Source organism: Polypterus senegalus, chromosome 13, assembly GCF_016835505.1.
Source record: "Polypterus senegalus isolate Bchr_013 chromosome 13, ASM1683550v1, whole genome shotgun sequence".
NCBI lineage: Eukaryota > Metazoa > Chordata > Cladistia > Polypteriformes > Polypteridae > Polypterus > Polypterus senegalus.
The window spans coordinates 75,947,705-75,963,975 of NC_053166.1; the positions used below are offsets into that span (position 1 = coordinate 75,947,705).

Here is a 16,271-nt window from a genome sequence, read left to right on the forward strand (position 1 = left end):
ATGCAGGTATTTCATAGTGAGTGAAAAGTGACACTCACTCATCATTACTGAAAATGGGTGTCTGCAATTATTGGCTTGGTGGACCAGTACCAACTCTGGACTAGTTTTATCCACTAAGCTCTTCTGTATCTGCTTTACTTCTGTTCTGAAACACACCCATATGTCAGTTGCCAGTTGACAGACTGCCAGAGACTGTGGCAAGCAGATGGTTTACCCTGATATGTCTTACACTGCTTAGCAGAATGGTTAATTTCACAATAGGGAAAATCACATTGGATGTAATTAAAATGATATGATGCTTAATGTATTAATGGCATTTTAATTTTAATTTGTCTTTATTGATTTTGTAAAATATGCAGAATACCTCTTTACACAGTGAACTAATAATTTGGATAAATAATTCTATCTCAGAGGGCAAAGTTTTGAAACAAAATTTTTATGGTTTCTTTGATATGAGTTTTTTATTATTATTGTGTGTGTGTATATATATATTATATATGATGATTATGTATTTCAACAAATACATTTCCTTTTGTTTGAGATACAAAGACCTCAGATGAGCAGTTGTTGCAGCTCTTTATATTTTGCTCTGTTTAGTGGCATAATTAGCCTGAATACATTTCATCACCAGTTCACTTAGCCATTATAGCTAACATCATTTCACCTTACATTTTGCTTACCAGTGATACTGCAAATGCCAATACCAGCAAATTCTGTAGAAGATTACTCTAATGGATTCTGCCCACAACCAAAAATAACCATTGAGACAAGTGCAGGTATTCAGAATGATGTGTGTATTGTTTTATAGCACACCAATTCAGATCATTCAAAGAGAGAACTATTACAAAACATTAATTCCTGATGCCTTTATTGTCCTTCTTTCACCAGTATTTGTCCTTTTCACCTGGTAGTTTCCTACCTCTTTTTATTATCTAATTAAACTTCTCCCACATCTAGATAAAATGCAGCCTCTTCTTTGCATCACTTTCCTAACAGGTGGCCTTTTTGCCATAGGGACAGCAGCTCTGCCTGTAGGGGTTCCCATTGTTTTTTTTTCTGCTGTGTCCTCAGCAACCCTTGAAAGGTATCCTTAATACTGCAAAATTATTTGAAGGCCCTCCACAGTCCACAATACTCCTTCGGACTATGTGCCTATTAGAATCCAGAAGATCACTTGTTTTTCTTTCAGTCTTTCCAAGTAGCGAGTCCTGCTCTGCAGACACTTGCTGGGTAACATTCTCTTTAACTTCCTGTGAAATCATCTTATGAGTTTTCCTTGGTGTTGCAGTTGCTCTGAAGATATTTTGCCCATCTGTGGCACCACACCTGAGAGAGAACTTTTGTTGCCTTAGTTTTCCAATTTGGTTCTTGTCCTTTCCTCTCTCACACTCACTGTGTCTCCTGGAGTTTTTGCAGTGTTCTCTAATTATGCAGAGTGTTTGCATTATGTGCCATGTAGATCCATAGTGTCTGGGTGTTTCTACTGTAGTGGTTCAAATTCTGTGATTTTTTCTAGCTGAGTCTTCTGTTGATATCATCTATTGCAAATGGGTAAGAGCACTTGTAGGCATAAGCAGAGCATTTAGCCAGGATGTTAAAATCTCACCACAAACTGTCCAAATGATTCTACGTAAGTGATGTGATCCACCTGTGCTTCTTTTATAATAGAGAGATATGTATATACAATATGTGTACTTATTGTGTACAGTATATGCTTGAATATTGCCCAGGAATTGTTATCACTATGAAAATATGTTACATAAAATATGTTAAAGGTGTTTACTAACTGATTAATAACTTTTAATGAATATATATTGCAATTAATTGAAACAACTCTTCTTATTGTAGGCTAGAAATATATTGGATTGCACACAGTGTGGTTTAATGTTTAGAAGTTTCCTTTCATATAAGTAGATTATTTAATTAACCATTTATCTTGCAAATGCACTTATTTTAAATATAACATAGGCTTGAGTTTGAAAACCATATCCTGGGTTTCATGCTGCATTCATGTTTCATTGTATATTTGTGTTGCTTTATGAAGAGCACAATAAAGTGAACACCCAGAAGGGACTTTAATGTATCCTTCTGGAGTCATGACATCCACATGCAATTGTATGCCAGGTTTATGCATCTGCACCTGGTGAAGGTGAGAGAACAATAAAGGAAGGCTGAACATCAGATGGTACCTGGATGCCAGATATAACATCTTGGGAATGTATTGTTCACTGGTGTATTCAAAAGTGACAGTAATATACTTGGACATGCTCAACCCTTGAGACTTTGCACGATACATGTCCTCTGCAATCATTGAAATTCCCACTATGGAAACATCTACTTCCTCATTTGCTTGGGTTACCATTTGCCTATTAGACATTTTGTACATTCCTTGGGAGCATACCACCAGTACAAAGTCACTTTCTTCTATTTTCTGGCACAGCCAATTCATCTTCCCATGTTCTGCAATTTGTAGCTGTTCCCAAAGGTCCAAGGAGACCTACAAAACATTTGGTGAAGTAGAAAGGACAACATTTAAATCTATATTTACTCCTTTTTCTTGATATCTCTTAAGCAATTGTATATTAACCTGGAGCAATACATACATGCATTAGCAATTTGCTTGCTTTGTCTATGGTTTATGTTTAAAGATAAGTTCAGTAATTTTCAATTCAGAGTTATTTTTTTCACAATCATGGCATATATTGATTTTCCACGTAAAATTGTGTTTGAAAGTGAAGAATTAAAAAAAAAAAAGCGAATGAAAAAGCCATAAAAATGCAGAAAATGTGCGTTTTTTTCAAGCCAGCAATGTTTTCAAGTATTGATGCTCATTTTGAGATTACATACATACTGAGAAATATCAATGTTGTTTTAAGAAGGAAAGAAAGCACAAAGTAAAACCTTGTTGCAACATTCAGACATTTTAAAAGGAGAATGTACGCTATATTTTGCCACTCGTTTTCATTCTGGCACCTTCCAGGGTCAAGTGCGTGTGGATTCACCTTGGAAATTCATTGCCAAGTGCGGTTATTGGCATTATTGAGTGTAAATACCCAGATGTAAATTGCTGTTTCTGTCTTGTACACAACTAGGAAATAACTGAAAAGTCCCACAATTGTTTATATTCTTTCACTAAACAGCCGCATTTTGCAAAGATATTTCCTTCTGCTGATGGATTTATAGTATGCTTCAGTGATAGAGAATATTGTAATAACTTGAGGGGGCGTGTCCCAAGAGACAGAGGAATGGAATTGGCTACTTTACACCAACTACTGATGAGGTGGCCCTAAAAGGGACTTTCTAGTTTTCTTCAGCAGCATCTTCCACCACACAGCAGTATGTGCTCCAAGCTGTTTCATTTTTTTCCCAACTCATGCATGTAGCCTGGCTGTATCACAGTCTGCTCACCCAGTGTCAGAGGCCACCCATATGCCACTCTTTACCCCAGCTCCTCACATGTGTAGGTTTTACCACACACATCGGGCCTGATATACTCTAGCAGCTGGGAGATGTGTGCATAGTGCACTGTGTTCAAGTGCTGTGTCTGGACGCCACAAAACATACTCCCCCTACCTTCCTTTCAGCACTCCTGCTTCGTCCGCTGCTTCCACCACCAATGCTGCTTGCAAAGATCCTGTTATGCTGGCTTCTTCATGTAATGCAGAACTGTCATGGTCTACAGTGGTGTGAAAAACTATTTGCCCCCTTCCTGATTTCTTATTCTTTTGCATGTTTGTCACACAAAATGTTTCTGATCATCAAACACATTTAACCATTAGTCAAATATAACACAAGTAAACACAAAATGCAGTTTTTAAATGATGGATTTTATTATTTAGGGAGAAAAAATCCAAACCTACATGGCCCTGTGTGAAAAAGTAATTGCCCCCTGAACCTAATAACTGGTTGGGCCTCCCTTAGCAGCAATAACTGCAATCAAGCGTTTGCGATAACTTGCAATGAGTCTTTTACAGCGCTCTGGAGGAATTTTGGCCCACTCATCTTTGCAGAATTGTTGTAATTCAGCTTTATTTGAGGGTTTACTAGCATGAACCGCCTTTTTAAGGTCATGCCATAGCATCTCAATTGGATTCAGGTCAGGACTTTGACTAGGCCACCCCAAAGTCTTCATTTTGTTTTTCTTCAGCCATTCAGAGGTGGATTTGCTGGTGTGTTTTGGGTCATTGTCCTGTTGCAGCACCCAAGATCACTTCAGCTTGAGTTGACGAACAGATGGCCGGACATTCTCCTTCAAGATTTTTGGTAGACAGTAGAATTCATGGTTCCATCTATCACAGCAAGCCTTCCAGGTCCTGAAGCAGCAAAACAACCCCAGACCATCACACTACCACCACCATATTTTACTGTTGGTATGATGTTCTTTTTCTGAAATGCTGTGTTCCATTTACGCCAGATGTAACGGACATTTGCCTTCCAAAAGTTCAACTTTTGTCTCATCAGTCCACAAGGTATTTTCCCAAAAGTCTTGGCAATCATTGAGATGTTTCTTAGCAAAATTGAGACGAGCCCTAATGTTCTTTTGCTTAACAGTGGTTTGCGTCTTGGAAATCTGCCATGCAGGCCATTTTTGCCCAGTCTCTTTCTTATGGGGGAGTCGTGAACACTGACCTTAATTGAGGCAAGTGAGGCCTGCAGTTCTTTAGACGTTGTCCTGGGGTCTTTTGTGACCTCTCGGATGAGTCGCCTCTGTGCTCTTGGGGTAATTTTGGTCGGCCGCCACTCCTGGGAAGGTTCACCACTGTTCCATGTTTTTGCCATTTGTGGATAATGGCTCTCACTGTGGTTCGCTGGAGTCCCAAAGCTTTAGAAATGGCTTTATAACCTTTACCAGACTGATAGATCTCAATTACTTCTGTTCTCATTTGTTCCTGAATTTCTTTGGATCTTGGCATGATGTCTAGCTTTTGAGGTGCTTTTGGTCTCTCTGCGTCAGGCAGCTCCTATTTAAGTGATTTCTTGATTGAAACAGGTGTGGCAGTAATCAGGCCTGGGGGTGGCTACGGAAATTGAACTCAGGTGTGATACACCACAGTTAGGTTATTTTTAACAAGGGGCAATTACTTTTTCACACAGGGCCATGTAGGTTTGGATTTTTTTTCTCCCTTAATAATAAAAACCATCATTTAAAAACTGCATTTTGTGTTTACTTGTGTTATATTTGACTAATGGTTAAATGTGTTTGATGATCAGAAACATTTTGTGTGACAAACATGCAAAAGAATAAGAAATCAGGAAGGGGGCAAATAGTTTTCACACCATTGTACATGAGTTTTACACATTCTTTCCATGTATTTATAGATTGATTGGTTTCAGTGAATGTCAATTAGTTTATTAATTCAAACACATTGTCCTAATTAATTTTATTGCATATCCTAATCAAAAGCAACTCATTGTGCATTAAAAAAGTTGATAATCGATTTGTGTTGCTTCAGACTGCTCCATCACACACCCTGCCTTTTTACTTTTTTTATTATACATTTATTGGCTATTTCAAAAATCTTGAGGCTTTTATTAAAAATACAGGGCAGTGTAATCTGTTCACTTCAGACTTATTGTTGTTTGTACAAAGTACAAAGAAGCTCTTGTGTGCTGTTATCCATTATACTGCAACTTTGTAGGGATCTTACCCTCTACACTAGGTAAAATAACAACACAGAATGTAATGGACAAAATGTAAGTGCTGTTTAGGAGAAAATAATCCTATGATGTGAGCAGTATTTGTCTTGTTATTACAATTTTCAGAAGCAAATTCTGCAAAACTTGCAGAAGTAAAAGTAGGATTGTAAGCACAATATACTGTAGCTTGGCAGTGGGAGCTTGTTGGTCTTATCATAACTCCACCCACGAAAGAGGCTGTGATCACACAGGTGAACAGGAAATGGATTCCTTACCTCAAGAAAAATAGTTCTAGGAATTTGCAATAAAGTAATTATTTTTCCTTTCCTTATCACAAGGATGGCTCATATGCTAAAGGCATATTTTCTAAAAACCTTTGCTGCTTCAAAAGTGGATGCATTTGGTATGTTTTAAGGCTTTTTCATTCACCTACAGTATGAACTTGTATAACCTTTAACCACATTGTAAGCTAGAAGAAAAGACAAGGTATTTTTAACATTTATAAAAAATACTTTAAGATAATTTTATTTGGCAAATTAATATATACTGTTTGACTCAATTCTTTTGAATAATTTGTTGACTGAAAGTTCTTAAGGCATAACAGGAGCGGCCAAGAAGAGGGCCATTAAATCCGCAAGTGAAGCCGCAGAGAAAGCCTCATGGTGGCTTTGGATGAAGAGGGCCGATCCGTGGATTGCTACTGGGACACAAGTTGGGGAGTGATCAACCCCGGCTGGGTCACCTGAGCGAGGGTGTATGATGTTGCGAGACCCGAAACGCCTGATGACCTCAGGATACAACACTGATGATGTGTCCCAGTGCATCCAGGTGATGTTTCTTATACAGTCAGAGCCTGGCATAGCCAGTGACTCCTAGGAATAGTCTAGGTGACAACCAAGAATAGCTTGGTGACTACTGGAAAGTCAGTTGACAGCACGGAAAGACGGCAACGGGGACAGTGTGGGCTAGTACCCCAACCTGTGTCTTCCGTGAGGAAAAACCCCAACTAGCTGCGGAAAGCCCTAAAAAGAGATACCCCCAGGAGATCCCGAGAGGGGGGGAGGATGAGATCTCCAATCGGACGGACAAAACGTTGACGACCCATGTGAACGGACAGACTACGAGTATAACATGCATGTGTGGAAAGCTGTGCAAGAACCAACATGGCCTAAAAATCCATCAGGCCAGAATGAAGTGTCTGGAGCAGGAGAAGGAGGTGCAACGCACAGGTCTTGGACCTGGTGAGACGCAGGAGGAGCCCGGCCGGGAGGCAACCCACAGAGCCCAGTCCCTCCACGCACCTGAGCCTCCCGACTCCGGCAGAGTAGTTCCACAGCAGCGGATTAAGTGGCCTCCAGCCAGCAAACGGAGAGATTGGATGCAGTTTGATCAGGACGTGTCCAACATTATCCAAGCCACAGCCAAAGGAGATGTCGACAGGCGACTCCAAACAATGACCACGATCATCGTCAGTTATGCCTCTGAGAGGTTTGGTCAGGTGGAGAAGGTGTAAGAACAAGTCCACCTCATATACTGTGAACCGCAGGGCCCTTAACATACATCAAATACGGCAAGAGCTTCGAACCCTCAAGAAGCAGTACAAGACAGCTGCTGATGAGGAAAAGCAGGCATTGGCAGAACTGCAGAACATCCTGCGGAAGAAGCTGTTGACCCTCCACAGAGCAGAGTGGCATGGGAGGCGGGGAAGAGAGAGAGCAAGGAGCCGGGCAGCCTTTATTGCTAATCCCTTTGGTTTTACGAAACAACTGCTAGGGGATAAGCGTAGTGGGCATCTTGAGTGTTCATCGGAGGAAGTGAAGCGCTTCCTCCAGGACACATTGAGCGATCCTAGGAGGGATCAAGATCTCGATGCCAATAAAGCCATCATCAACACTGCCCTCCCAATAACAGCATTCAAGCTGGGGGAGCCAAGTCTGAAGGAGGTAGAGGAGGTCATCAAGGCAGCCCGATCAGCTTCCACTCCAGGCCCGAGCGGCGTACCATACCTTGTCTATAAGCGCTGCCCTGCGCTTCTCCAGCACCTATGGAAGAACTTGAAGGTGATCTGGCGAAGAGGGAAAGTCGCTGACCAGTGGAGGTGCACTGAGGGGGTATGGGTCCCTAAAGAGGAGAATTCCAGGAACATCGACCAGTTCCGAATGATCTCCCTGCTGAGTGTAGAAGGTAAGGTATTTTTCAGCATCATTTCCAAAAGACTGACAGAGTTCCTCCTAAAGAATAACTACATCGACCCCTCTGTTCAGAAGGGGGGGGGGTTCCTGGAGTCCCTGGCTGCCTGGAGCACACAGGTGTGGTAACTCAGCTGATCAGAGAGGCTCACGAGAACAGAGGCAACCTTGCTGTGTTGTGGTTAGACCTGGCCAATGCCTTTGGGTCTATACCACACAAGCTGGTTGAGCTTGCACTACATCGCCACCATGTTCCCAGGAAAATCAAGGATCTGATCCTGGATTATTATAACAACTTCAGGATAAGGGTCACTTCTGGGTCAGAAATATCAGACTGGTATCAGCTTGGCAAGGGATAATAACAGGGTGCACCATCTCAGTTATTCTTTTTGCCCTTGCCATGAATATGATGGTCAAGGCAGCCGAGGTAGAATGTAGAGGGCCCCTGACTAAGTCGGGTGTACGACAGCCCCCGATAAGAGCCTATATGGATGATCTAACCATCACAACAACATCGGTCCCAGGGAGCAGGTGGATCCTACAAGGTCTTGAGAGACTCATCACATGGGCAAGGATGAGTTTTAAGCCTTCCAAGTCAAGGTCCATGGTGCTGAAGAAGGGGAAGGTGACTGATAAGTATTAATTTGCTATTGCAGGAACATCCCATCCATCACAGAGCAGCCAGTCAAGAGTTTGGGGAAAGTCTTTGACTCAAGTCTGAAAGACACAGCTGCCATTCAGAAATTCACACAGGAGCTTGGGACATGGCTCACCAAAGTAGATAGGTCTGGCCTGCCTGGTAGGTTTAAAGCCTGGATCTATCAGCATTCAATCCTGCCCCGGGTCCTATGGCCTCTGCTGGTATATGCAGTCCCATTTTCAACAGTTGAGTCCTTTGAAAAGAAGATCAGCAGCTTTCTTCGGAGGTGGTTGGGACTCCCACGCAGCCTCACCAGCGCAGCACTGTATGGAACTAGGAACATCCTGCAGCTACCATTTAGAGGCCTCACGGAAAAATTCATGGTAGCACGCACCAGAGAAGTCCTACAGTACAGGAACTCAAAGGACTGTAAGGTGTCAGCAGCTGGCATTGAGGTGAGGACAGGCAGGAAGTGGAGGGCGGAGAAGGCTGTGGAGGTGGCAGAGTCACGCCTGAGACAGAAGGCTCTGGTTGGCACCGTGGCAACAGGTAGAGCAGGTCTGGGCTACTTCCCAAAGACCCAGGTCGGCAAGGCCCAGGGCAAGGAGAGAATCCATCTACTCCAGGAAGAGGTCCGAGCAGGGGTGGAGGAAGAGAGAGTGAGCAGGGCAGTACGACGCCGGCAACAGGGTGCGTGGACAAGGTGGGAGAGCACTCTCCAGCGTAGGATCACACGGTCGGACATCATGCAGGGAGATTTCTTTCGTGTCCGGTTCCTGGTGCAGGTGGTCTACGATGTCCTGCCAAGTCCAGCAAACCTCCACGTCTGGGGAAAGAGCGAGACACCATCCTGCCCACTTTGTTCAGGAAGAGGCTCTCTAGAACATCTACTAAGCAGCTGTCCTAAGGCATTGGCAGATGGACGCTACCGGTGGCGCCATGACAAGGTGCTCAAGGCAGTTGTTGAAAGCTTGACTGCAGCCATCAAGACAAGCAAATACATCCACGGCCCTAAGAAGTCAGTTACCTTCATTAAAGCAGGAGAGCAATCCCAGGCAAAGGCAGTAACAACAGGCCTCTTCCACACAGCCTCTGACAGGCAGCTGCAGGCTGACTTGGGAAACCAACTAAAGTTCCCACAGCAAATTATAACTACACAACTCCGGCCAGACATGATCATTACATCTGAGGCCTCAAAACAGCTGATCATGCTGGAACTGACAGTGCCCTGGGAAGAACGTATTGAGGAAGCTAGGGAGAGGAAATGTGCCAAGTACCAGGAGCTGGTACAGGAGTGCAGGGGCAGAGGCTGGAGGGGACTCTATGAGCCCATAAAAATAGGTTGCAGAGGATTTGCAGGACACTCACTCTGTAGAGTCCTCACACGGTTGGGCATAACAGGAGCGGCCAAGAAGAGGGCCATTAAATCCGCAAGTGAAGCCGCAGAGAAAGCCTCAAGGTGGCTTTGGATGAAGAGGGCCGATCCGTGGATTGCTACTGGAACAAAAGTTGGGGAGTGATCAACCCCGGCTGGGTCACCTGAGCGAGGGTGTATGATGTTGCGAGACCCGAAACGCCTGATGACCTCAGGATACAACACTGATGATGTGTCCCAGTGCATCCAGGTGATGTTTCTTATACAATGTTAGTGTCAGGATATGCAGCATTATTCATAATTATATCAATTTTGTCTTCATTCTCTCCTCCTCTACTCACTCCAGCAGGTTGAGAGTGCATCCAATAATTGAGCCTGCCTTCTTAATCAGCTGGTTAATTTGGCGGGCCTCTACTGACACACAGAAATACAGTGATTGAGGAAAATATAACTTTGAATTTAGAAATGCCAAATTTATCCTTTAATTTGTCTTCTAAATTCTAAGAGTGAAGCCTAGTACTTGAGACACTGTAACTTGAGACTGGACTGTAAACTATGAAATTGCTGTTTCAGTCATCATCACTAACTCACTCAGTACCTCTTGTCAAATTACTTAATCTTTGAATATTTCAGTTACAGAATGGCATATTGTAAATAGTCCAACAGTGATTTTCACTGTGGAAAGGTACAACAAATAATTTATTTTTTTATACTGTAATTATGACTTGGAATAAGAAATTTTAAAATATTGAGTGACTGAAGTTTAAGAAGTACATTGGTCTTTCTGAGACTGACTGAACATGACAAATAGGGAATGGTAGTTCTTGCTTTCAGTCTACTGGCTTCCAATTTTACATAAATGCTGAAAATGGTGACCTGAAGATAAAGTTGATTGTGTGAAAGAAACATATCAGAATTGATAAATGGAGTGTTTTGGGTAGGTTTCAACGGTCACAAAAACATTGAGTAACTCTGTTCAGAATGTGATGCTGAAAATAGTTTACAGTGAACGCTGTAGCTTAAATGGATTGCATGTGACTGGGCCTTATGTTGATACATATAAAGTCTCAGTTGTAAGGGGTCTTGGGCTAGAAGATGTAGTGTAGTAGAAGTAGGTAAACTGCACATTTAAGAATAATAATTTGCATAAAAAGGGTAGCCACCCTTTGTAACAGCTAGGACAGGACATCAAAACGGCAATACCTATATACTGTATGAAAGCCTAGGATTCCTTGAGGATGGGCTTTCTTTATGCTACATTCCTTAGATATATCTACATTCCTCAAATGTATTATTTCTGCTATAGCTGAAGATAGTGGAGGATCTGCCATAATGTTTGAATTTACAATCCATCTGAATGTACTTTTTGTAAATATTAGATACCAAAAGAAAGGTTTTAGAGAAGTCTGAAGAAAAGCTACCTTTTTTTATTTGATTTTTGTAAGAAATGAAAACAGTGAACTAACTTAAGCAAGGGAAACTGGATAGGCATTAGGTTTCTCTTATGACACAAAACATTTGAAAATCTGAATTTTGCTTTGTTTGCATAGTGCAATCAGCATTATACACCTAAATTCCTTTTGCTATTGCATATTTGACATAAAAGAAATCCAGTTGTTATATTTTTCCATGCCTTTTTAACATTACCGTGGTTTTTCTCAGCATTAATTCTTTTTTTAAGCATTTTCATTTTGCTTTTCTGCTTACACAATTTTTTTAAGAGGTTAATATTTCATATGACTGCGCATTCTGAATTATAATATTTCAAATAGGGTGATGCAATGGTAGCACTGCTGCCTCTTAGTTAGGAGACCTGGGTTCTCTTCCTGGGTCCTCTCTGTGTGGAGTTTGAATGTTCTCCCCGTGTCTGCGTGGGTTTCCTCTGGGTGCTCCGGTTTCCTCCTACAGCCCAAAAACATGCAGGTTAGGTGCACTGGCGATCCTACAAGGTGAGTGGGTGTGAGGGTGTGTGTGCCCTGCGGTGAGCTGACACCCTACCCGGGGTTTGTTTCCTGCCTTTCGCCCTGTGTTGGCTGGGATTGGCTCCAGCACACCCCCGTGACCCTGTGTTAGGATATAGTGGGTTGGATAATGGATGAATGGATATTTAAAATATTAAATAAGCTCTCAGCTGTCTTCCTTAGACATTGTTTATCATGATCTTGTGCAGTTAATAGAGGTGTGCAGTTAATCAATTCAGACTTTTTGTCTGATACATACAGGTGGGCGTTAATGATGAAACCCAAACAAGCCTTCTGAAGTAATTGTAGTTTGGTTGTAGCCCAAGAGCTGACAAGCTTGGCTGTAAGGCTGCTGCACTGAGTAATTTCCATTGCCATCTTTCCTTCTAATTCTACTTGGTTGAGTAGAGTAGCATTATTTGTAACTACAGTATATGAAACAATCTTTCATGAACTAAAAAAACAAAAAATATCTAAAAAAAATTTTTGGGAGGGGAGACTAGGGAGACGAGATGATCTTCTCAGAAGACAACTTGATGTCTCGCGAGACAAGGCAGTGAGACAACATTTAAAACAAGTTCACTGACATGTAACCTAGCAGTTGTTGGAATGCTTTTGGCAGACACACTTAATGTGCTCCCAGCTCTTAAAACAACAACAAGAGGAACACACAGCTCGCCAGCATCAGCAAGCCAGTAGATGATCCGACCTCTTCTCGTTAGTGTGTGTTCAGCATTGTCACCAGCACCCTCACCCCTTCACAAAGCAAGTGAGAGAGACGCAAAGTGGCAAAAGGTCACCTGCTGTACAGGCTTTTAAATGATCGACGCGCAGTTCGACAAGCAGAAAACGCAGCTTGCGAGCAGCAGCAACAACAAGCAAGCAGATGATCCAACCGCTTCTTCTTAGTGTGCGTTCAACCAACCCCCCCTCACAACACAAACAGCGTTATACGTCCTAAGAGAAAGAGATTTAACCATACCTGGGGCCGGAAATAAAGGACAAGTATTGTTTTTGCAAAAGTTTGAAAGTAATAGTAAAAATAATGCTTATGTAACAATTCCCATGAAAATAACAAATCTCTTTAAATTGTATATCTGGTAAACCAAACCCGGGGGTAGGCGAGCGAAGCAAGTAGGGGGTGGATCCCCCTAGTAAATTATATATTTTTGCAACCCAAGTGGTGCAATGGAAGCTGCTTATAATGATTTCATCTGTGAAAAACTGCTGTATAAAAATATATTGAATTATTTAAGCACTTTGAGCATGGGAAAGGTGCTATATAAATATAATATGTTATTATTATTACACTCAGGGCCGGATTTTCCAATAGGCTAACTAGGCTTCAGCCTAGGGCCTCAAGATCAAGAGGGGCCTACATTCAAATTGTTAGCAATTTGAACAAACTTAAAAATGGGAGGTGAAAGGGCCTCATAAGTGGAATAGCCTAGGGCCTCTTTTCATCTAAATCCGGCCCTGATTACACTGTTTAAAGAAAAAAAGTAGAAGAGAGAACAAATGTTAAAAAAAAATAGCTAGAGGATGCAAGGGCCAGAATGTAAGAAAAAAAAAACACCTTCAAACACTGACCTGCACAGCGGCATGCTGCTGAAGAAACACTGCAAATTGTAGCACAACTGCGACATGGTATGGGCCATCAGAGCTGGAATACAGGATAAAGACCTGTGGGCGAATATGTCTGAGGATGGGAGAGTCTGAAGATATTGAATCTAGGGGATTTTCTTCAGGGAATTCTAAAAAAGCAAGTGAAAGGAGTTTTTGAATTAAAATTACATTAGTTCAGAATTTTTTTTTTCATTTTTTATGTTTGCTGCCATTCAATGGACCAGTGTTCCATCTAGCACTTGTGCCAGAATAATCTAGTGCTTCCTTGTACTTGGATGTCTTTGCATTTCTTTCTTCAAAGTATGTATATGGATTTGTGCTAATTCTGGGGGTCAAGCAGCAATTACATTAACATGATTCAGTTGTAGATCACGTGTGTAGAAAACAACAATATCTTTGACACTTCTGAACTACCTTAAAATCTTGGATCGCGAAGGGTGCATGGCTTCGGGTGAGAATTAGGAGTTCAGTCAGAACTGGCTAGTAGGTGTGTAACAATACACAAATGCGATACTTCAAACACAGATCTCTGGCATATCTTTATGAGTTGCCAATCTAAGTTGTTATAAAGTCAGTATAGATAGCAGGCATAAAGTTCTTTGGAGGCTAATAGAGGTTTTGGAGATAGGTAGAATGGAGTAAAGCAAAGATTACACTCTAACACAAACATAATTAATCAACTTTGCCATGCAAGGTGGGGTAATAAAGAGCAATATACAGAGGGAGAAAGAAGCAATCCTTGCTTCAGTAAATGACTGGGCTTTCAGAGTAGATCTGGATCACTCGCCTCAAACTCCCACCAAAAGTACTTTAACTTCACTAAGGTGAGACATCGTGATATGGTCTGCACATGCCAGAAAGATCATTTTGTCCATCCAGTGGGAAAAAGTGGTGCAGGATACCCATGAAATAACAATGCAGAAATATGCAGACCTAGAGGTTGAAAGCAGGTAGAGAGAAAAGAAGGCAGTCATTTATATGGTAGAGTTGGATTGCAGTAGCTTTGTGAGGGGAGTAGGAGTGACCGGAGAAACGCTCAGGAATACACTTACAGAGCTGGCTGAGGAGACAGAAAGGACAGTTTACTGATTGTGTCTTTGGAGGAGAGATAAGAGCTGGGGAATACATGGATCCTAAGAACAATGATATTATTGTATAATTAAAGAGTATGTTACGGTGGTCACTGAGACTGAATAAAATCTTGAAGGAATGTATCCTGAGGCACACAGCAAAAGGGTAGCAGTAATTTCACTGTCACTGCCCCACCACCAGGAGATGTTCCCAGATTAAATTCACAATAACTATGCATTTTACTAACAATGACCTTATCGCATTTGTTGCTGTTCCTCCTCCATCTGCAATCTCTGCAGAAGACATCTGGCTTAGACCACAGACCAGCTAGCAAAGTTTTAATGCCAAATTCTGCTGAATTCTGCTACAGTCTTGAATAAAAGCACACATGTTCTCTTATATTTATACCTTTTGTGAAAGTGCTTATTTGATATTTGGACTTCAGTCTTCACACATTTTACACTTCATGTCAAAATTTTGTTAGTACTAAAACATGAAACAAGTTTGTCTTTTAGGTATGTGTTCAACATTTCTGTCATGCTACACTTAAATAGATGTTTGTAGTCATGGAACACACATGAAATGCATGTGTTCCAAATAACGATATATTATTCACCCTATACAGCTCCCGGTACCTCACTCCCAGATAAACAAGGATTGAACTGGGAGAGCTTTTTGGCGTTTTTTGGCGGGTGCAGGTTGGGACAGCAGGCTGCTTGTGCTTATTGACAGATTTACAACACAAAAGACACTGATGGAGAGATGTGAATGTATTTAAGGTCTGCTGGGTTTACAAGTTTTTTCATAGGCTTTCGTAATTCTAGTTGTAAGGCTCTTGGACAGTACTAATAAAGTGGTATTGTAACATGGCCAGTATCTCAACTGATATAAAAGCGCTGTAGTACTCTGTGGCGTTAGAAGGAATGTGGACACTCCAGTCTTCTAGGACAGTGTATCATAATAGTAACTATTTTAGGACATTTTTATAGAGTGCTCAGTAGGGGATTAAAAAGTGAGTTTAGAAATTGAATCCATATTTACAGATTGCCATTCCTGTTACTTATATGTTTATCTGTATTATGTAAGTTTGTATTTATTTATTTATATTTTGTATTCCATTTTATTTATTTTTTGTCTTATTGTAAAGCACTTTGAGCTACTTATCTTGTATGAAAACGTGCGGTAGAAATACATTTTGTTGTAAGGTCTTTTTCAGTGTAGATTTTTAGCTCTGCAAAGCTAGTTATAGGCTGGGGCTTCAGTGCACTTTTTAAGTGAGCCTAGTGGCTAAACCAGTGTATTACTGATAATAATACTACAATTATTGCTTTCCTTTTTTATAATATGCTTATGCACAGTGTATAATTGCTGCTTAATTAAGAACAAATCATTGGTATACTTTCTAATGTCATTAAGAAAATGTATATAACTATAATTAAGTATATCAATTAAGTTTCCATAATCATAATGAATATACATGAGTGGACAAAAGTAGGGTTACAGTTTTGAGTATGTGAAACACAGTTTAATTCTTGTGTTATTATTTATTTATTTGTTTTATTTGTTTTCTTATTATTGTTATTAGCAAGTAGACTACAAGAGTGTGTAAATAATGAAGTCCGGCAATTTGAACACTTATAAGTGCACTGTGCCATTGTGACATTCTTTTGAGTTAATAAAGCTATTGTAATAATCATAACCTGTACGTCTTGTTCATGTAAACAAATGTAAACATAGCTTTGTCCACCCATATACTCAAAGATGATTTTGTG

The 16,271-nt window shown here is 41.1% G+C and overlaps 1 protein-coding gene across 3 annotated transcripts in view; it reads right to left on the minus strand.

The window, feature by feature from the left end:
* Nucleotides 1–771: 771 nt before the first annotated feature.
* si:ch211-207e14.4 (interleukin-17 receptor D) overlaps nt 772–16,271 on the minus strand; it is a 75,494-nt gene continuing 59,994 nt past the window's right edge. For all 3 annotated transcript variants that reach the window (XM_039775153.1, XM_039775154.1, XM_039775152.1), the window contains 2 exons: nt 13,393–13,556; nt 772–2,497 (listed from right to left, as the gene is read on the minus strand). In XM_039775153.1, the coding sequence (XP_039631087.1) occupies nt 2,009–2,497; nt 13,393–13,556 (653 nt within the window). In that variant the 3' untranslated portion in view covers nt 772–2,008. The remainder of the gene's footprint in view (nt 2,498–13,392; nt 13,557–16,271) is intronic.